The sequence below is a fragment of the Podarcis tiliguerta genome (genome assembly GCF_965153285.1).
Source record: "Podarcis tiliguerta genome assembly, chromosome: 5".
Lineage (NCBI taxonomy): Eukaryota > Metazoa > Chordata > Lepidosauria > Squamata > Lacertidae > Podarcis > Podarcis tiliguerta.
The window spans coordinates 92,195,357-92,217,444 of NC_139538.1; the positions used below are offsets into that span (position 1 = coordinate 92,195,357).

At 44.8% G+C, this 22,088-nt stretch overlaps 1 protein-coding gene across 2 annotated transcripts in view; it reads right to left on the reverse strand.

Annotated features, from left to right (window-relative positions):
* The window catches only part of VWF (von Willebrand factor), a 157,937-nt gene that overhangs the window by 28,958 nt on the left and 106,891 nt on the right, over positions 1-22,088 (reverse strand). For both annotated transcript variants that reach the window (XM_083440694.1, XM_083440695.1), the window contains exons 38-43: positions 19,312-19,517; positions 13,839-13,941; positions 12,723-12,797; positions 11,557-11,661; positions 10,983-11,188; positions 8,621-8,770 (exon numbers count right to left, since the gene is read on the reverse strand). In XM_083440694.1, the coding sequence (XP_083296820.1) occupies positions 8,621-8,770; positions 10,983-11,188; positions 11,557-11,661; positions 12,723-12,797; positions 13,839-13,941; positions 19,312-19,517 (845 nt within the window). The remainder of the gene's footprint in view (positions 1-8,620; positions 8,771-10,982; positions 11,189-11,556; positions 11,662-12,722; positions 12,798-13,838; positions 13,942-19,311; positions 19,518-22,088) is intronic.

The window sequence follows — 22,088 nt, forward strand, 5'->3', positions numbered from 1 at the left end:
CAACCCAGACCCTGCAATCATCATCTGATCCATAGAGTGACAACACGAGAACAAGGCCTTTTCTGTAGTGGCTCCCCAGCTGTGGAATGCTCTCCCAAGACAGCATCATTACATATCTTTAAGTGCCAGGCAAAAACTTTCCTCTCTAACCAGACCTTTGGCCTTTTAATCTGTGGCCTTTTAACTGTGTTTGTGGGAGGGAGTTATTAGTTTGTGTTTTTTTATTATGTATTTTGTGTTCTCATTTTGTATGTTTATGTTGGAAACTGCCCTGTATTCTTTGGATGGAGGGTAGTATACAAATTTAATAAGTAAAACGTTATCATCATCATCTAATAGACACAGAACAGTGCCAAATCCACAGGTTATGATAAACGAAAGCTGTATGAACAAATTATTGTAAACTAAAGCGTTTAAATAGTTCTGATACTAAGGAACATAAATTAATTAAATCTAAGAGAGTTTCCTGTCCCTTTTCAAAACGATTACATGAGAACAATGTGCAGAAAGTGGTAGAAAGCTTTGCATCTGCTACGGTCAAATTTGTGGTGATTCTGTCACTTCAGCTTTTCTGCTAACCTGGATGTTTTCACCGTCAGAATGTCTGCTTTCCTTGTATTGTTTGTCCAATTGTATTATGCTGTTGGGATTTAGAAATTCAACGAAGATTTAAAACACAAGATGTTCCTGTGATAAATATTCCTAAAGTTGGTCATATGGACAGCATGAAGATCACTATCTACGAGACTTGTGGGGGGAAATAATAATAATACTGGTCCCAGGAGGTCACGTTTTATGTAATTTTCTAGGTTTGAGCAGGTGATTTGGGAGTAATAATAAGCAGCAGCTGTGGGGAGACTTGCTCATATTCTGTTACAATAACTCTTTTGACTTGCTTTGCCAAAACAAGTACAATCCAACAGGGGGTTGTACTTGAGGACGACACTTGCACTTTTCACCATGTTCTTTCTACTTGTAAAGCCAGAATTGGGGTTTTTTTGGGAGACAATACTCATATTATGGAACAATGTGCTCAAAGAAGCCTACCAAAGTCTCACTACTTGCTTACCGCCAACTGCTGAAACTATTTTTCTTTTTCCTGGCGGTTTTTGGACATATCTGTGTTTCGAGTGTTATTATAGCTTTGTTTGAATTGCTTTTTTAAATGTCATTGCCTGCTTCTTGGGAGAAAAGCAATGACAAACCTAGACAGCATCTTAAAAAGTAGAGACATCACCTTGCCAACAAAGGCCCGTATAGTTAAAGCTATGGTATTCCCAGTAGTGATGTATGGAAGTGAGAGCTGGACCATAAAGAAGGCTGATCGCCAAAGAATTGATGCTTTTGAATTATGGTGCTGGAGGAGACTCTTGAGAGTCCCATGGACTGCAAGAAGATCAAACCTCTCCATTCTTCAGGAAATCAGTCCTGAGTGCTCACTGGAAAGGCAAATCATGAAGCTGAGGCTCCAATACTTTGGCCACCTCATGAGAAGAGAAGCCGCCCTGAAAAAGACCCTGATGTTGGGAAAGATGGAGGGCACAAGGAGAAGGGGACGACAGAGGACGAGATGGTGGGACAGTGTTCTCGAAGCTACCAGCCTGAGTTTGACCAAACTGTGGGAGGCAGTGGAAGACAGAAGTGTCTGGCATGCTCTGGTCCATGGGGTCACGAAGAGTTGGACATGACTAAACGACTAAGCAACAACAACAACATGTTCTGGTCTTTATATGAAAATACCTGGGGTCAGTCTAAGACTGAAGTAAAGATGTGAAATCTGGTGCAATGCATCTGTGCAAGGACAACCCCACAGTTTAGGAAGGTCTCTCTGGGTCAGACAGAAGAGATGGAGCAAACAGGAGCCATGACAAGGTAACCCTGCTCCTCTGTCCATTCTAGATCTCCTGTTGCTCCTGCCTTTATCTTATCTCCTGGGTAAAAGGTAAAGGACCCCTGAATGGTTAAGTCCAGACAAAGGTGACTATGGGGTTGCGCCGCTCATCTCGCTTTCAGGCCGAGGGAGCCAGCTGGAAGCATCAGCCAATTTCCAGTCTGGGCCAGTGCTGCATGTATTCAACTGTAAATCTGTAAATCTGTTCTGTCTCATTTTCTGAGCATAAAACACACACACAATTGCTTTTAAATTGCACACATTTTTATGCACATCCCCTGAAATTTTGTGTTTTGGATGCGTTTTAAGATTTAAATATTCATCTTCACATGCTTTTCTGTGTCCTCCCCCCCAAAATATGAAATTTTCTTCACATTTTGTAAAAACCACACCAGAGAAGTATGCAATCCAGTTCTTGCCTGTCTTCTGAGCTCTGTCGTGGAACTGATTTGCTTCAAAATGAAGCTGTAACAAATGCTTAATCTCTAGTTTCATCCGTTTAGGCAGTAAAAAGGTAAAGGTAAAAGACCCCTGGATGGTTAAATCTAGTCAAAGGCGACTATGGGGTTGTGGCGCTCATTTCACTTTCAGGCCGAGGGAGCTAGCCTTTGTCCGCAGACAGCTTTCCAGGACTAAACTGGACTAAACTGCTTCTGGTGCAATGGGACACTGTGATGGAAACCAGAGTGCACGGAAACACCGTGTACCTTCCTGCTGGAGCGGTACCTATTTATCTACTTGCACTGGTGTGCTTTCGGACTGCTAGGTTGGCAGGAGCTGGGACCAAGCAATGGGAGCTCACTCCATCGCGGGGATTCAAACTGCTGACCTTCTGATCAGCAAGTCCTAGGCTCTGTGGTTTAACCCACAGCCCCACCTGCGTCCATGGGCTAAGCACACACTAATTTACCCCAAGATTTATAACAGATTAGCAGGAAAGGGGGAAATCTGGGAGGAAGAATACTAGTATGTCTGTTTGAAAGGAAGGTGATATAAAATAAAGCTCTACATCTACTAACCTTCGTCTGAATCTACATTCTTCCTTATAAGGCAACTGAATGCAACCATTCAGTCTCCATTTCCACTCTATAATATGGGATAATAAAACTGGCCTATCTTACACAGTTGTAATGATTACAAAGCAAATGTATGCAAACTGCTTTGAGTACTTCTAATGTGATAAATGATTAATACTAAGTCTTCAAAATATAAGGCGGCTTGGTATTTCATTTATTAATGCCTTCAATCCTGGCAATGCCTTTCTTTTTAACTTGTTAAATATTTTATTTAAAAATTAAATGTGCTATTTTCTTTTAAATGCTAGCATTCCTTTAAATAAAGGCCCGTTTGATCTTTAGTGCATCTAATGGTAAGTCCTTTTACACTCATGTTGAACATCTGGGGGAAGTTTGTGACTTCAAATAAAACTATCAGACTGAAATATTAGTGATTAAACTCACAGATTTCATGGTCAACCTCTGTTACACTAATAATGCATCATGTCCCACTATAAGTGAAGCAAATATTCTAGTTTTCCTATGTCACACACTGGACCAAAGGGTTGGGAAATATTTCACGGTCAATTTACATATGATTCAACAAGTCTGTATGATTAAAGTGTATATTTCTGAAAATCAGGAATAGGGCAATTATTCTGCTTTAAAGGTGGTTATATATAATTAATGCATTTTCCAGGAATAATGAATCAAGAAAGCATATAAAGAAATAAATGCTTTTTTATTTTGTTTCTGCATGGAGGGTTTCAAAGTTGTCACCCACTTTATATGATTGCTGCGTTTTAAGATGTGCATACAAATCATGCTTACGAATCTCCAGAAGGCAATTCTCCACCTTGTGGCTAACTTAGCAATAGCAGCAGGCTAGATAGAGAAGATTTATGTGGCGTCTTTGTTGGTTTATGGACCACCCAGCCCACAACCCAGCACTCTTTGCAAAGGAAAGGGAGAATGAAGCTATCATTGCTTCCTTGCTCGAAGTCCATTTCACAAGGCTGCATTAGCAATCGGATATGTGTTACAGAAGGCTGATTTGCCTCTAAAGCTAAATGTTGGTTTAAACATGGGGTCACCAACCCGATGGCTACAGGTGCAAAGCACCCCTGGCAGAGACACCAGACTCTGAGCTTCCTTTAAAAAGGGGACAAGGGCTAAGTCTCCAATTATGAAAGGAAAATGTGCAGGTATGCTTCTAAGCCAGGCACAGGCAAACTCAGCCCTCCAGATGTTTTGGGACTACAACTCCCATCATCCCTAGCTAGCAGGACCAGTGGTCAGGGATGATGGGAGTGGTAGTCCCAAAACGTCTGGAGGGCCGAGTTTGCCTATGCCTGCCCTAGAAGTTCTTTTCTGAAAATTCTGCTAAACAGTAAGTGTTTCAAGCAAGCCAGCCCGGAATGTATGGAGGTACATGCTAACCTCATCATCCACACAGATTAGGAGTTGCTCCCTTGTATTTTGTGAAGGAATCAGAAGACTGCTTGACCCTGAATTCACTGCTCATCGTACCCAACGATCAACACTTCAGCATAGGGCTGCATAGAATTAATTAGTGCAGAGCCAACTTGTGAGATAGATTGGGGGAAGGGGGGTGTTCCATGCGTCAGGATGTTGGAGGGGGTGACATTCGGCACCCTGCCCAACTCCCAAGCCTACCCCGAGCTGTCGGGGTAAGGGAAGCAGCTGTGCCTTCATTTCCCCCCTTCAGTTTGGGGGAGGCTTGGGAGTCGCGGCTCACTCCACCCCCGGCTGCAGTGTGCATGCATCGCTCTGCGTGCCAGAGTGGCTAGCCCATTCCTGGGGGGGCACCCTCCACACCACGCCCCCCTCGGGAGTGCGCCCGCCCTGGGCAGCACGGCCATATACTCCACCGCTGCCTCCTTCCCCTCCATGGCTGGAGCAGGAGGAGATGGAGACAGGCACTGAAGTCCACCTGTGCTCGGCTTCATGCTTCGCTCGGCTTCATGCTTCGCCCCAGTTGTTGTTTTTTTTAATATGGTGGGGGGAGCTGAAACGGACAAGAGGGAGATAGGATTCTATGCTGCCACTCATTTTGAGAGCAGCTTCTGAAACGGTCTTTTGCCAAGGCTTTCATTCTATAAAGTGTTGGCCCTAATTCGAACCTATGGCTTAAGGAAGGGGAAGTCAACATGGTGTCCTCCATACTGTGTGGGGTTATTACTCTCATAAGCCCCACGCAGTGTGTCCAAAGAACCAGGATGCCATGCTGCAGGCCCAACAACATCCAGAGGAGGCCATCTTGGCTACCCCCGGATGAGGGTATATACAGAAAATATTATTTGATCTCCTGTTTGAAAAAGACAACCCTGTATTTCATTAAAGCAAGGGAGGTAAAGGTAAAGGTAAAGGGACCCCTGACAGTTAAGTCCAGTCGTGAACAATTCTGGGGCTGCAGCGCTCATCTTGTTATACAGTGGTACCTCGGGTTAAGTACTTAATTCGCTCCAGAAGTCTGTACTTAACCTGAAACTGTTCTCAACCTGAAGCACCACTTTAGCTAATGGGGCCTCCTGCTGCTGCCGCACCGCCGGAGCACAATTTCTGTTCTCATCCTGAAGCAAAGTTCTTAACTTGAAGCACTATTTCTAGGTTAGCGGAGTCTGTAATCTGAAGCGAATGTAACCTGAAGCGTATGTAACCCGAGGTACCACTGTACTGGCCGAGGGAGCCAACATTTGTTCACAGACAGTATTTCTGGGTCATGTGGCCAGCATGACTAAGCTGCCTCTGGTGAGCCAGAGCAGCGCACGAAAATGCTGTTTACTTTCCCGCGGTACCTATTTATCTACTTGCACTTAGGCGTGCTTTTGAACTGCTAGGTTGGCAGGAGCTGGGACCAAACAACAGGAGCTCACTCCATTGCAGAGATTTGAACCACCAACCTTTTGATCGACAAGCCCAAGCGGCACAGTGGTTTAACCCACAACGCCACCCGCAAGGAAAGGCTTTAGCAAAAACTAAAAATCTTATCTAGGTTTAAATCCTCAGATAAAACATTTTAGTAAAAGGTAAAGGTAAAGGTACCCCTGCCCGTACGGGCCAGTCTTGACAGACTCTAGGGTTGTGCGCCCATCTCACTCAAAGAGGCCGAGGGCCAGCGCTGTCCGGAGACACTTCCGGGTCACATGGCCAGCGTGACATCGCTGCTCTGGCGAGCCAGAGCCGCACACGGAAACACCGTTTACCTTCCTGCTAGTAAGCGGTCCCTATTTATCTACTTGTACCCGGAGGTGCTTTCGATCAGCAAGCCCTAGGCACTGAGGCTTTTACCCACAGCGCCACCCGCGTCCCTACCAAAACATTTTAGTACTCCTCAGCAAAGAAACATTCTGAATTTAATGTTTTAGAAGTACATGGTGGATTTGGTTTAGAGCAGAAAAACATCCCTCCTGCAACAAATAATTTTTACACTGTCCCTTGGACTTCCCAGCTAAAAGTTATAATGTCCATGATCCAAAAGAGCACACAGGAACCATCTGTGAACACACCTGGACTTTTTGGACTTTTTTCCCCTCTGAGTTTCCGCCACAGAACTTCTCCTGCTGCATTTTAAGCACCCTGGAGTTTAAAAATCTGTTTTGGGGATTGGAATGAAAATGGTTTTAAAACTGACAATAGGGAGTGTGGATAGCTCATAATCATTTGTGGAAATGTTTTTTTGTCTTTTTTTATAAGTGGCTCCCTAGCAAAAGTGCCCCCAGCAAACCTGCTCTTTAAAGTAAAGGGAGTTTAAAATGAGATTTGGCAGCACCTCAAGTTTTTTAAAATCCAGCAAGCATGTTACCAGCTCTGCTCATGTGCACAAGAAGAGTGCAGTGCTAGCCTGTTATTAAATTCTGTTGGCTGCATACTAGATAGTCTGCAAAGGAGTTTTCTTGGTGTCAGTTCTTAACTTTTTTACTACCTGCCACAACCCACACACAGCCGGGGAATCTGGAGCGTGAAACCAACTGCAACTGGCAACCGGCCTCGCAGAAAACAACAGAAGCCAGAGTTTAAATTGCTTTATTAATATTAGTCAAGCAATAGGTGTCAGATTTTATAACCTGGCGAGGAACATTTAATACAACACTGGTTTGCGATGTATTAATGAATTTGTTTTATGACACAACTGAGAGAATGTGCAGGTCTAGGTCTTCTTCTACATTATGGTCTGGAGGGGAATGAAACCATGGAAAAAGTTTTAGGTTAAGAGGAGACTGTGAAGGAACAGTTCCCACGCCCAGTTGCGCCAGAGCTAGCACAGGTCCCCACGCGATATATGTTCAGTGTCCTACATTGTGTGCCATGAACAATGAGGCCTCACTCCAGGGAGCAGACGGAAGGCAAACCATACCAAATATGGTTTTAAAAGCCTCAGATCCACTTTTAGAAGTTACCTTTTGATGACCTTTTGTTCTTTTTGCTATTGCACGGGAAAAATTATGTCCCGTTGCATGTTCCCTTGTTTGTGTCGACAGCCAGGAAATTAAGAGCCAAGTGTGTGGTTCAACTCTGAATGCCTTTTTATGTTTGCTATACTTACAGCTAAGCAAGTGAAATTATTACTGTACTGCACAAGACTTCAGACTGAATATTTTAGCAGTTTTTTAAAAATATTTTATATATTTGGTATTTTATATTTTGTTAGATTATTTTGAACTTGAGGTTTTGTAGCACCAAGCGGCTAACTGCAAATTTTGAAGATGGGTGGATGATTTAATTTTGAGAAACCCATGCTGTATCTTAGTAATCATCACAGCATCCTTTTCTAAGTGCTCACAGACCGACTGTTGAATTATCTGTTCTAGGACCTTGCCTTATATCGAGGTCAAGCTCACCGGTCGGTAGTTATGAAATGAAACTAAACTACTTTGTTACCAAAGAACAACAAATATAAAGTGTTAGGTATGCAAATCAGCCAACCATTCCGTTTAGAGTAGAAGCTGCAGTGGGAAAGGGAAATAAGTTCAGTGATGGGTGAATCTGCCCGTTTTCTGTTTCTCTCAGTTTCTCATTTTTCCAATCTTAAATTCACTTCTTCACATTTCCACATCAGTTTGAGAATCATGAAAACCACCAGCATTTTAATGCTAATTTCTCCTAACATGCTTGTTTACAAGGTTCTGTAAGGCATTTTCTATAATACAGTGCATTTTTAATTTTGCTTTCACTAAGATGTGCATTTTATGGTACTTTACTATAGTACAGTGGTGCCTCGCAAGACAAAATTAATTCATTCCGTGAGTTTTTTCGTCTTGTGAATTTTTCATCTTGCGAAGCACGGTTTCCCATAGGAAATGCATTGACGGTTTCCCATAGGAATGCATTGACGGAAGGCGCAAGACGTTTTCGTCTTGCGAAGCAAGCCCATAGGGAAATTCGGCTTGCGAAGCAACTCAAAAAACAAAAAACTCTTTCGTCTTGCGAGTTTTTCGTCTTGTGAGGCATTCGTCTTGCGAGGTACCACTGTATATTGGAGAAATGTGAACTTCAAAGAAGTTCTCATATTGTTTCCAAATGTGCAAATTGGGTCTGAATCGAATTTCTTTCCCATCCCTACAGAAGACTAACAGGGCCATAAGAAGAAGGGTGCCTTCTAAGAACAGCCTTGCCGCTTTTAGGCCATCTGCTTTGCAGCAGTTATGCAAGGGTGCAATTTCCCCATTAGACAGAACTGCTATTCGAATGAAGATTTTGGAGTTTTACATACCGGTGGACAAATCTTATTGCACTCCTTCTCAAGGCATTCTGTAATTCGAAGCCCGGTAACAGCATCTTCCATATCTGTGCAAGAACATTCTTTGCAGCCTTCCTCCCAAATCTTCCCAATAGGATAGACAACATTTTGATGGACGCAAACCTGCCAATAATTAAAACGTGACACTTACTTCACAGAAAACTGCACACCAAGTGTTCTCCTAGGATTTTGCTGGGTTGCAAGGAAAACGAGAATTCCTTTGCGTGTTCAGACCTTTAAACCTCCCCCTTAAATAAATTCAGACAAGACTCAAATTTTGGTTTGGTTTTTGGCAGAATTTAGGCCACAACTTGACTGATTACAGAAAGTGACTGGTTGCATAGGCTCTGGTTCGACTAGCTCCCTGCACCGTTGAAGGTAGCGCTGACCCAGGGCACCAGCATAGGTCAGCCAAGGGTGAACACCTGGATAAGCAGAAAGCCGGGAACAGGCTAACTCCGCCACCCAAATGTCCCCCTGTACTCAGGCAACGGCACAACCCCCTTACAGGGGTTGACCGAACCATCAAGTCCCTGGATTTCTTTAATGGAATACCCTTCACATAGGGATGGCGAGAGCCTTCTCCCATCCCTATCACCTGAACCAGAGCCTATCTGCAACCTTACAAGTTGTGACGATTTGCTACACGGCAGACGAAACCCAAATGGCAACAGCCATTCAGCCAAGTGGGGAAAATTCCTGCTGTGCCCCTGTCCCAACGACAGACTACACACGACGGCATAACAAGATCAAGCGCACAGCCCTAAATATAGGGAGAGGTGGGCGGGTGTTCCGATGCACAAACCGAAAGAGGAAGCTCTGGGTCACGTGCATAGGTATATATAGGTCCCTTCATCCGTTTAGGCTGCATCCCATTGGCCTGATTAAACCCAGCATCAAGGGACCTACCAATTGGGTGTTGTGGCTATTCAACTGAACCCACCCACAACACAGGGTTAGGTTGCCAGGTCTCACCGCAACACGTGCCCTCTTTAAGGGAGGACCTGATTTATCAGATGGTCAGGTGGACAAGCTTTCTTGTATGACAACAGGCATATCAGTTTGTTCACCGTTGCTAACATCCCTCACAATGTGCAGTTGTGGAAGCTTTGACTTTGTTTTCAGGGCACAGTCTCAGTTAATCCTCCTTATGCTGATGCAGATTCAATGGGTCCCAGCAACTGTTTTATATATTTGCAAAACATTTCAGCAAACTTAAACCACTTCAGTAAGAAGCTTGCACAACAAATCTGGTCCCCCAAAACACCATATTTTTTCCTGATATGGGGCGTGAGATAGAGAAATGCACTGGAAAGTGTGGAATGACACTGGCTTTCATGAAATGTCATCTAATCTCCCTGCAAAAAAATCAGAATGAATGCTCAATAAACGGATTGTCTGGAAGCGCCTACAATCTGCTCTCAGTTTTATTAAATAATTCTGATTTCAGTACATCTTGCTTTGTATTTTTTTGTTTTGTGTTTTGCAAATTTATTGTGTGTTATGCATTTTAGCAACCCCCAGAGCTGTTTTGAATTCTTTTACAAAGAAACTTAGGATAGGATTCAAAAACAAACATTGACATTTAGCATGCCAGAGTTTGCCTTCCATAACAACCAGTGCCGGATTTACGTATAAGCTAAACAAGCTATAGCTTAGGGCCCCAATCTCTTTGGGGGGGCCCCAAAAATGAAAGAGAAAAAAAACCCTGGATGTACATTCCCAAAATATAAGATAAAAACAAATAAAATAAAACCTACATACAGCAACAGTGTTTTGTGTTGTGTAGGCTCCTATGATATAAGTAATGGGCCCCACCTGCTAGCCTGCTCCCTAAAATACCACTTTGATAAAATACATATTTTGCTATGTGCAAGTGGCTTTAGATACCTATTAGGTCCATAAATTACCATATTGCATACATTCAAAACAAAAAAACAGCGACAATTTGTTGTTGACAAAGGACAGCTGGACATATAAAGGGCCCCATTACCTTCAGTAGCTTAGGCCCTCATCAAACCTAAATCCGGCCCTGATAACAACCATGATGTTATCCTCCCATTCTGGTGGAGCCCTAGGCATTACACCCCTATTGCAAAATGACACAACGCTCAGATACCAGCAGGATTTGGGTTGGATACACCAGAGCTGGCGGAAGATGGGAGAGGGAGGCGCAACTCCAGCCCCTGACTTGCAGAAACTCTGCAAAGGTAGCATCTTGATGAGAATAAAGGAGATGGTTTGGGTGAGATGGGCAGGAATAGCCCACGCATGGTGCGAGCCTTGTCAACAAAGTCATTCTTCATGGGCAGGTAAGACAATTCATTATTTTTACCTTGTCGGGGTTGCAGGTGGTAGATGTGCAGCCACAGTCATTAGTGAGAGTTGTTGATAAGTATCCAGCAGGGCAGGCCACTGTTGAATTGACACAGTCACAAGTACACTGAAATTCATCACAGCACTGAGTCTTCTTAATAGTAAGCTTCCGGTGAGGTGGGCAGGGAGCAACTGGCTGTGGGTTGCAATCCTCTTTTTTGCACACTAGGAAACAAAAAAATCCAGAAACAAACAAGGCTATGCAACAAGCAAGCTGCAAAAGGAGCATTTGCTGTTTTTCTTTAAGAACAGTATTTCTATGCTGCCCAAAAGCTAACATTCTCAGGGCAGTGAATACAATGTGAAAACAGTAATTAGTTTATTAAGAAACAAGCAAAAACAAATAATCATTTTTTTTAAAAAAAAACACAGAACCACCACCAGCAATCAAGATAAACACCACAAAAAGAAATCAAGTAGATGGAGCTCACAGAGCACATCTCATATGCTCATACATCACATAAACACACAAACATGCGCCAGAAAGAATTGCATAAGTAAAACCAGTATTTGATGTTTCAAAGGAATTTTACCACATGCATAATCGGGCCTGCATTTCCCAGGATTTGTCTGCAAAAGCTGGAGACCATCTTCACAATGAGGTACAGCAGGCATTTTGCAACTGACCAGGTCGCAGACTAAAAACAGAAAACAGAAAATGGAAGGAATCAAGTGTTATGCTTTTTTAGAGCCAGCCCAATCCCCACACAGTTTGGATAACTCTGATGATCCCCAGATCCCCAGATGGGGTCTGGGAGGGATAAAGGCCCAATGCCTAAGCCAAGGTCTACATCTGAGAATTTAATAAAGTTGTGGCTAATTTTAATCCCATAACACGTTGTCATGAGTCATTATTCCTCCCGGGGGTTGCCTGGGATCGGGGGGGGGGGGGTCTCCGCATGGCCACACAATTTTACTATTTATACCCCACATATCTTACTGGGTTGCCCCTGTACTCCAGGCAGCTTCCAACATATATAAAAACACAATAAACATTCAGAAAAAAAAACCTTCCCTACACAGGCTTGCCTTTAGGTGGCTTGGGGGTTGGATAACTCCATACCCTCCCACATTTCTCCAATGAAAATAAGGAAAAGCGGGAAATTCCAGTGTTATGTACTGAGTTGAATAGGATCCAAATTGCAGCAGTCTGATTGGTCCTAGAACAATAGGATTCAGAATGCAGCAGTCTGATTGGTCCTAGAACAATAGGATTCAGAATGCAGCAGTCTGATTGGTCCTAGAACAATAGGATTCAGAATGCAGCAGTCTGATTGGTCCTAGAACAATAGGATTCAGAATGCAGCAGTCTGATTGGTCCTAGAACAATAGGACCCAAAATGCAGCAGTCTGATTGGTCCTAGAACAATGCAGCAGTATGATTGGTCTGCATGAGCCACCCAATCCAGCTTCAGGTGGAAGTGAATGCACAGCCTGATTGGCCTACAGGAGAATCCAGGAATTAGCCAATCACATGCGGCCCATTGTGTAAATAATGTATATAAAGCAGATATTTTGGGGGAACGTTCATTCCTCACTACTATGAGCTGAATAAAGAGCATGAAATCCACACTCGACTCCGAGTATATTTCATCCAGGATCAAATCAGAAAGCGGGATGGCTTCTTTAAATCAAGGCCGTCCCTGGCAAATAGGGACACTTGGAGGGTCTGTGCATACGACCTCCCCCCGAGACTCACCGCATTCGTAGAACGGGCAACACTGCTCAGAATCCCTTCGTAATCTTGGAATTTCACAGGAACCACAAGCAGGAGCTACAACAAGAGAGAAACAATAACCCACGTCCATTAATACTCAAAGCGAGAACAGCCAAACTTTCCCTCAAGGGCCACTCTCCTCTACAGACACAAACCCGGAGGCCAGAATTGCAGTATATTTCTCATAGACGGTCAGTCCCTATATATTTTTTAAAAACTGGCCCTGCCTAGTAGTGAGGGCTTCACAGATGAAATCAATGACCTGTAGAGGCAGGGCTGGCCCACGACATTTTGGCACCTGAGGCAAATCACAAGATGGAACCTCCCTCCCCATAGGGGGGAAAAAAGTGAGTGAAGATCTACATCAGAATCTGCTGCCCCTGTGGATCTGCTGCCTGAGGTAGTTGTTATGTACTGAAGTTCTCACCCTGGGCCAGCAGGGGGATACTGTAGATAGTTATGCAAATAAGGGATCGAAAGTGACGTTCAGTGATTGGATAGTTACAGAAAGTGGTTACTGTTGCATTCTAGTGGAGCTCTATATAAGCAGGCTGGCTGAACCCTTCGGTTCAGTTCAGTTCTGGCCTGTGAATAAACAAGAGCTGTATGAAGAATTGCTGTGTCATCTGATATGTTAGCCCACAACTTAACAGTAGTCACCTCACCTTGCCTCATGAGAGGGCCGGCCATGGGTATAGGAAGAGGTAGGAATTAATGTAGCTCCTGAAAAGTCTCTTCCAGTGGCTCTGTGCCTTGCTGTTGCCTTTCCACACTGTGCAAGAGCAATTAGCCCTGCTTAAGCTTTTAATTGGACACAAGTGGACTTAAAACAGAGAACAGGGAGGGATGGGCATGCAAGCTCCATCCATCCCAACATCCCAAAGGGGCATATGGGCTCATTTTCACATCTTCATGTGAACACAAAGGTCTGCACACATGTTTTAAGTGTGTTTTACAGGATGCACGTAGAAGGCAGGGCCATGGGGTGGAAGTACAGGTAATGTCGGACCGACAGCTTAATCCATGAAAAAGCAGGGAAGTTTTAGACGGTAAAGGAAGTGTTATGTCTTTTTTGAAGGCTGGGAATTCTTGACTTACGCTGGGGGGTTGGACAAGGCTGAATGGCACAGCTGATGGTCCTGTTTTCTAGACACATGCAGATCTTGCAGGGTTCATTGGAAGGAATCCAGGTTTCCAAGTGCTATATGTTTGAAGAAGAGAAATTGTCTGATTATTTGTTATGCAATCTGGTTGTGGGGGGGAGAGAGGAAGAGAGGGAGAGAAGAGAGAGAAGAGAGAGCGAGAGCTATCCAGAAAATAAAGCAAAACAGAATACTACATATGGTATTGCTTTGGTTTGTTAGAATAATTACAAGAAACCAGAGATGTTGCCCAATTTAACATTAGGCCTAATACATTTAGCACAAAATGCAAAGAACGAATCAGATCTCTGCAATGCCCTTTTCCTGACTTTATGAGCACAATTATAAAATACAAGGCATTCTGGGGTTCTATAAGTTGAAGAACACATACCAAACATTGGCTGAGTAAGCCAAGTAAAGCTGGGCCTTATAAAGTTTCACTAAACGAAATGTTTCAAATTAATCCTATTTTAGGCTGAGAATGTTCCAGATTTCTCGCTACAGCATATGACTATAGTCCTTTTCTATTGGATTCAGACTGGTAGTAAACAGACATCAAAAAAACCTCAGAGACATTGCTAAAAGACAATAAATAAATTGGTAGCTGACGAGCGATTGACAGGTGTTCTGCACATGAAGGAAAATAAGGGGAAATACTTAAAAGCCTAGTCCTAGGATTTCAGCCAAAGCATCAGTACATTACCCATGATCAGTGGATCTACATACACACAGAACATGCAGAAATTCATATAAAAGTTAGACAGAGGCAGGAATGGGATGTAAAGGAGGAAAGCGAAGTCCCTGGGGCCACCCAACAAAGTCAACTGATGGTAGGCTCACAAAGCGTGTTCTCCAATAAATGAGAGCACGTGTTGCGGTGTGGGCCACCGGGCCAGGCCTCTTGTTGCCAGGCTGGTTAATAGTTATTGCCTGGCATCTGTGATTGGATAACCGGGTTGCTGGGGCAAATTGTATGTTGCAAATTGAGTGGGTGGGACCATAGTCTTTAAATATTGGTGCACTCTGGTTTCTCTTTCTCTTTGCAGAGTGCATCGGATCACCCGCCCTCTTTTCCGGTTGACCTTGCTTTGCCTGTCATGGGGTTGTCTGCCTTGGCGCAGGGTCCTAGTAGGAATTTTGCCATTTGGTGATTGGCTCTGCCATTTGGTTTTTGCCTACTACTCAGCAATTCGTCACAACTTGTAAGGTTGCGGTTAGGCATTGGTTATAATATTCTGGTGGTGGAGGGGTCAGGACAGACTGTGCCTGCCCCTCCTATTGCGCTGTTGGGAATTCAGTTAAAGGAATCCTGGGGCTTGCCACAATTTCGTCCAATCCCTGTCATGGGACCAGGGCCGCCCAATCCCTGTCATGGGAATCCTTGTCATAGGACCGGGCCGGCATGCTTTCGGGGAGCTGCTGGGGAGAGCGGCGTGGGTCCGACGCTTAGCTCAGGTGACCCCAAGTTTGACTTTCTCTTCTACTGGCTACCAATCGGACCTCGGGATGCCAGTTCTGTCCCAGGCGGGGGGACAGATAGTCATAACCAATGTCTAAACAACCACTCACTGATTTTGTATTTTAATAAAGTTGTGGCCAAAATAGTGCCCCAAAACCAAAACTAAATTACGTGTTATGTGTGAAGTTATTTGAGGGGTGGCCTGGGGACCTACATGCGCAACACAAAAAGACCTACTTCTTCACACAATGCGTAATTAACATTAACAGCCACAAGATGCAGTGACTATCACCATTTCTGAGGGCTATAAAATGGATTTAATAAATTATCACAGAGGATAAGGCTGTGCATATACTATACCTTTAAAGCACACCTGAAACAGGTTCTTCCTCTTAAAGGGTCCTGGGCTCTGTAGTTTAACCCTCACAGAGTTATGGTTCCCAGCAACCCTTAACCAACTACAGTGCCCAGAATTCTCTGAGGGAAAGAAGGTGCTTCGACTGAGCTTTAAAGCTAAAGTGAATACACAGCATTGGAAAACCAAAATCTATAATTCATTACGGTTAAGTGCACCATTTCTTCCCCACAGCCAGTCTCTCTGAAAACCCAACATTGCAGATAGGGAAGAGCCATTGCCTTAAAGCCCTGCTTAAAAGCTTTCCAGAGGCATTCAGTCAGCTGTCGCCGACAGAAGCAAGACAAAGTTCAGAAGGTGCAGAATAGCTTATTGATCTGAGTAGCATAAATCTCAACAATCTCAGTCTCAGTGTATTTTAAGCCAGGAACTCTAAATTGGGGGACTTTGCAAAAAGATAGACAGATACATTGACATCAATAAAACAATATTTTCAATTAATAAATAAATAAGGGCCGAGAAGGGAGTGCGGCATACACTTTTTGTCTTTGGAAATGAGGAGGCTATGGGAAGGAAATTTGGAGATTTCTGGGGAGGGGGAATTGAGAAAAATGGGATACCATCACTACAGTGGTACCTCGGGTTAAGTACTTAATTCGTTCCGGAGGTCCGTTCTTAACCTGAAACTGTTCTTAACCTGAAGCACCACTTTAGCTAATGGGGCCTCGTGCTGCCGCTGCACCGCCGGAGCACGATTTCTGTTCTTATCCTGAAGCAAAGTTCTTAACCTGAAGCACTATTTCTGGGTTAGCAGGGTGTGTAACCTGAAGTGTATGTAACCCGAGGCACCACTGTACTTGCCATTGTATATATGCATCCTGAAAATTCCTAGAAAGTTCCCCTCTCCATTGCCAAAATGTCTTCCCCCACTTTAATGGCCAACAGAAGGATAAGATCAGGGATCAGCAAGGTTTACCTCACCTGGGCTGGTTCACTCCAGCGGAGATCCGTCCGTGGGCTGGAGCACGCAGACGCAATTTCCAGCACCAAGGAAGCAAATCCCTGCGCCGCACCAGGTTAGCGCAGCGCGCAGGGACTTGCCAAGTAGGCGGCTTGGTTCGGGGGCAGCTCGAGGGGCAGTTAAATGACCCTTGTGGGCTGCTCGTGGCCCATGAGCCTTAGGTTGACTATCCCTGGATTAGATGGACTCTGTGGGAATTTCAGGAAGGTCCAAATATAGAGCATCCACCCAGTGGCGTAGCGTGGGGGGTGCAGGGGGGGCCAGCTGCACCGGGCGCAACATCTGGGGGTTAGGGTTAGGGGGCGCAAATCCACGGGTTAGGAGGTGCAAATTACTTGCCTTGCCCCGGGTGCTGACAACCCACGCTACGCCACTGCATCCACCACCTTGGTTAGGAGCTGTTAAAAATGCCCAGGTGAGAAAAGCCTATCCTAGTTGCCTTTCTTACTGCACCTCTTCTTAGGCTACTTCTTTCTTTCTCACTCCTGGTATTAAGTTACTCCCACTTACTGCTGTGACTAAATCCACTCTAAAACATACACCTACTATATGACAGGGCAGCAGTACTTTTAATAACTATGATCCCAGGGGAAATTTGGCCCACACTGTGGTTGCCCCGACCTCCATTGTTGTGGATCTTGAAGTATTACAATAGTGTCGTAGGATGCGCCCTTAGAAAAGTGGCTCTCAGTTGTAAGAGCACCGTATTTGTCATGCTGCGAAAACCGATGGAGATTTGCTGCAAAGCGATGACGCCCTAAACCTGCTTCCTTTGCAAGGCTATTAAAAAGTTCGTGTGTATTGCATCACCCTTCTGCTGCTGCTTTTATGTCCTTCAGAGTTTTATGCATATTAACCTTTGTAATGCTGGAGATATGTGTGGGTGGTGCTGTGGTCTAAACCACAGAGCCTAGGGCTTGCCGATCAAAAGTCAGCGGTTCGGATCTCTACAACAAGATCTGCTCCTGTTGCTCGGTCCCTGCTCCTGCCAACCTAGTAGTACAAAAGCACATCAAGTGCAAGTAGATAAAGAGGTACCACACCGGCGGGAAGGTAAACGGTGTTTCCGTACGCTGCTCTGGTTTCGCCAGAAGCGGCTTAGTCATGCTGGCCACATGACCCGGAAAAACTGTCTACGGAGCGGACAAATGCCAGCTCCCTTGGCCTGTAAAGCGAGATGAATGCTGCAACCCCAGAGTCGTTTGCGACTGGATTTAACTGTCAGGGGTCCCTTTACCTTTGCCTTTAACACTGGAGATCTGGGAAGGCGCTGGCTGCGGGGAGCCTTATGTCCTTCCTCGTGAGTGGAGAAACTCGGCAGCAGGCAGGGAAAGATTCTATGGCAAGCCAAAACGTTCCTCCCTAAATGGTCAACACCCATTTATTTTGTCAATAATGTACTACAAACTTGGAGCAAATTTAATTGCAGTTTCTTCTTCATGGGATACCCTTAGGGGTTTCTGTGCTGTATCTGGGTTTGAAGAAAAGAGAGAGCTCTTAAACTAAGAGGTATAGGAACAAAAGTGTGAAAGGTGAAGAGGGGAGTAGGGTTAGGTGTTTTCTTTAGTGGCTATAAATCAAGGCTAGTCAAACTAAGGCCTGGGGGCCGGATGTGGCCCAATCACCTTCTTAATCCAGGCCACGGACGGTCCGGGAATCAGCGTGTTTTTACAGTGGTGCCCCGCAAGACGAATGCCTCGGAAGACGAAAAACTCTCAAGACGAAAGAGTTTTCTGTTTTCTGAGGTGCTTCGCAAGACGGATTTCCCTATGGGCTTGCTTCGCAAGACGAAACGTCTTGCGCCTTTTTTTTTTAAACCGCCAATGCATTCCTTTGAGAAACTGTCAATACACATTGGTGCTTTGCAAGACGAAAAAACTCGTAGAACGAAAAAACTCGCAGAACGAATTAATTTCGTCTTGCGGGGCACCACTGTATATGAGTAGAATGTGCCCGTTTATTTAAAATGCATCTCTGGGGTATTTGTGGGGCCTGCCTGGTGTTTTTACATAAGTAGAATGTGTGCTTTCATTTGAAATGCATCTCTGGGTTATTTGTGGGGCATAGGAATCCATTCATATTTTCTTTCAAAATATAGTCCGGCCCTCCACAAAGTCTGAGGGACAGTGGACTGGCCCCCTGCTGAAAAAGTTTGCTGACCCCTGCTATAAATGATACCCCCAAGGATACAGATATCATTACACCTGACCTGCCTTTAATTTGGAGGAGGGTTATGATAGAAGTACACATTATTTTAGCAAATGTATTGTTATGCGGGGGGGTGGGGGGTGGCAGGGGCAGTTAGGCTGGATGCCCAGGTCCCCTTCTAATTCTTGAAATAGCCAAGCTAGCTTCCTGGTGAGTTAAGGGGAACAAAGAAAGTGGCTCTTGTGCCGGATGGCAAATCGGTGGGGCTCCCTCTCTTGACTTGTGGGTGGCTAGAAGCACAAAGGCAGAATGGAGAGCAGAGAATTGGAGTAACATGGATGTCCTTAAGTCAGCTGGAACCTAAGAACGATCTCCCTGGAAAACAACACTGACTCCTTAAGAGCCAGCCAAGATTCAGAACCGCTAGGCAATAATTAGAGACGTACCTGGTGGCGTGTCCCATCGTCACTGATGCACTGGGTGCATTCTTCTTCGTGAACACACCTGCCATCCAGGGTCACTTGTCCCTGTGGGCAGAAACAGCCTTCTGTGGGATAATCCATGCAGATTTCTGTGTTGGTACCATTCCCACAGTGCTTTATGCAGCCTCCTTGACAATAGCCATACCTCATCGAGACTGGACATTCCATTGCTGTTAAGAACACCAGACACAAGGAAATAAACAAAATGGTAAGTAAACAAATAAATAAAAATTATTATTATTTGTCTGCAATGGAGGTGCAATACAAAACAAAACAAAAAAAAAACAAACAGTCGATCTTAAATCCATCCTGAATGCTTGGACTAGGGTGAGAAAAATCTAAGTTAACTGCAATTCAATTCAATTCAATTCAATTCAATCAATCAATAAATATTAATAATAATTTTATTATTTATACCCCACCCATCTAGCTGGGTTTCCCCAGCCACTCTGGGTGGCTTACAGCATATATAAAAACATAGTAAAATACCAAGCATTTCCTGACATAGCTAGGAAATGCCAAGAGTGCCATTTCAGATTTCAGTTGGGCACACTGAATGTTAAAATACAGGAGGAGGAGGAGGAGGAGGAGACGAAGAAGAAGAAGCAGAAGAAGAAGAAGAAGAAGAAGAAGAAGAAGAAGGGCATTTAGAGTGCTCCAGGGGTTGTTTCCTATGGAATGAGTGCTTCTGGAGAATCTCCATGTCTCACAGCAATTCTTTCAAGCTCAGTCAATAGGGGCTGGTCTACACATGCAGTAGATTGAGTACTGGGAATCTTGAGGTAGCAAAGCTGGCTATGTGCAGATGGGAGATGCCATTTCAGAATGCTCTCTCTCTCTCTCTCTCTCTCTCTCTCTCTCTTCAGACTCCATTGTGGGTGGAAGCTAGAAATCTACAAGGGCTCACAGAACACCCGTTCCACACCTACTTTCGTGGGAGATTGCCATCAAAATCCAACAATGCATATTCTTGCTTGTTTAGGGGCTAACAACTAATAACCTTCTCCATAGTTATTAGTAGCCCTGCCATTGGGAATTGGGGGATGCTAGGTATCGTATTGGGCCTGCATCCCGCCCCTCCCTCTGTGAAGGCTAATATCAGCTTCAAGCGAGGTAATTTAAATCAGGGAAATGGGATGAGAGTCCTTCTCACTCTCTCTCTATAAAAAAGCCTATTCTGACCCTTAGCTACACGAATGAAGTACACCTCAATCATTCCCTGTATTGCGTTTTCCTAAAGTAGATTTTGGCAGCCTTCAGTGAAACTGACCTACTGAAGATCTTCTCTTGTTTTTGATGAGAGGGATTTTCTGTGCAGACGTGAACATAAGCAGAGCTTGTTAGAGATCTTATTTACATCAATATTGTGACCTGTATAATGCAATACACTTCAAATCAAATATAGGATTGCAGAACCCTAAATGTTGTCCTGCTGGATCAGACCAAAGAACAGCCTAGCCCAAAATCCTGCTCTCCCGGAGAGAACAGGGTGTGATGCCTGTGGGAAGCTTGCCAGCAAGACAACAGCCCTTTGCCCAGTTGGGAATCCCAGAAACTGGTATTCAGAGGCATACTGCCTCCAATAGGAAGTACCGTATTTTTCGCCCCATAGGGCGCACCGGCCCATAGGGCGCATCTAGTTTTTTGGGGGGGAAATAAAGAAAAAAATATTATTTTCCCCCCAGGCTCAGGGCTGGGGCGGGGGAAGCATGAGCTTCCCCCGACCCCAGCCCCCAGAACAGGCTGCTATCCGCAAGCCTAGGGAGCCTGGCGGGAAGTCGCGCCAGTCTCTCCAGGCTTGCGGATATCTGCCCAAAGCCTGGGGCGCATCGCTCAGCGTGCCCCGGGCTTCGGGCAGCTCTCCACAAGCCTTAGGAGACCAGCGCGACTTCCCGCCGGGCTCCCACGGCTTGCGGAGAGCTGCCCGAAGCCTGGGGCATGCTCCACTGCGCTCCCCGGGTTTTGGGCTGCAGGCTGCTGTGTGCAAGCCTTGGGAGCCCCGCGGGAACTCCCGTGGGCTCCCAAGGCTTGCGGATAGCTTCCTGAAGCCTGGAGAGCGAGAGGGGTCAGTGCACACTGACCCCTCTCACTCTCCAGGCTTCAGCGAAAGCCTGCATTCGCCCCATAGGACGCACACACATTCCCCCTTCATTTTTGGAGGGGAAAAAGTGCGTCCTATAGGGCGAAAAATACGGTAGCTCAAAGTTAAGAGAAGTGAAATCAATGCATACCAACAAATCTAAAGCACTCAAATTTTGAATGCAGAATTGCCATTTAAAGCAGACTTTGATACTTAAGAGTTCAAAATGGCAAAAGTAGAGATTTGGGCAAAATTCAAATTTTGTGGCACTCCCAAGTCAGAGACTGCTCCAAGGTGCCGCAGTTAACTTTGCAGGCTGCACATCACTGTGACAATTCAGAAGTCATCAGACAAACTTTGTCCTCGCTTCTCCTTCTGCCTTTGCATTTTAGCAGGTGGCTTCAGAGGGTCTTTGACATCTCAATCCCTCTTGTGGGATATACTATGCAGGAAAGATTCAGAGACTGGGCCCTTGATCAACCTGTAGTGTATTTAAAATATGTTTGCGTTTGTGCTTGAAGGATATTAGTAAAGCAACTGCAGCGGACTTTAACGAAGGTGTTACCCTTGTAGCATCTTAAAACGGGGGGAAATATATATCACAGAGACATCTTTATCGAAAGCCCTGCCAGAAAGTTGGCTTTGTAGCTGCTGAGCCTGC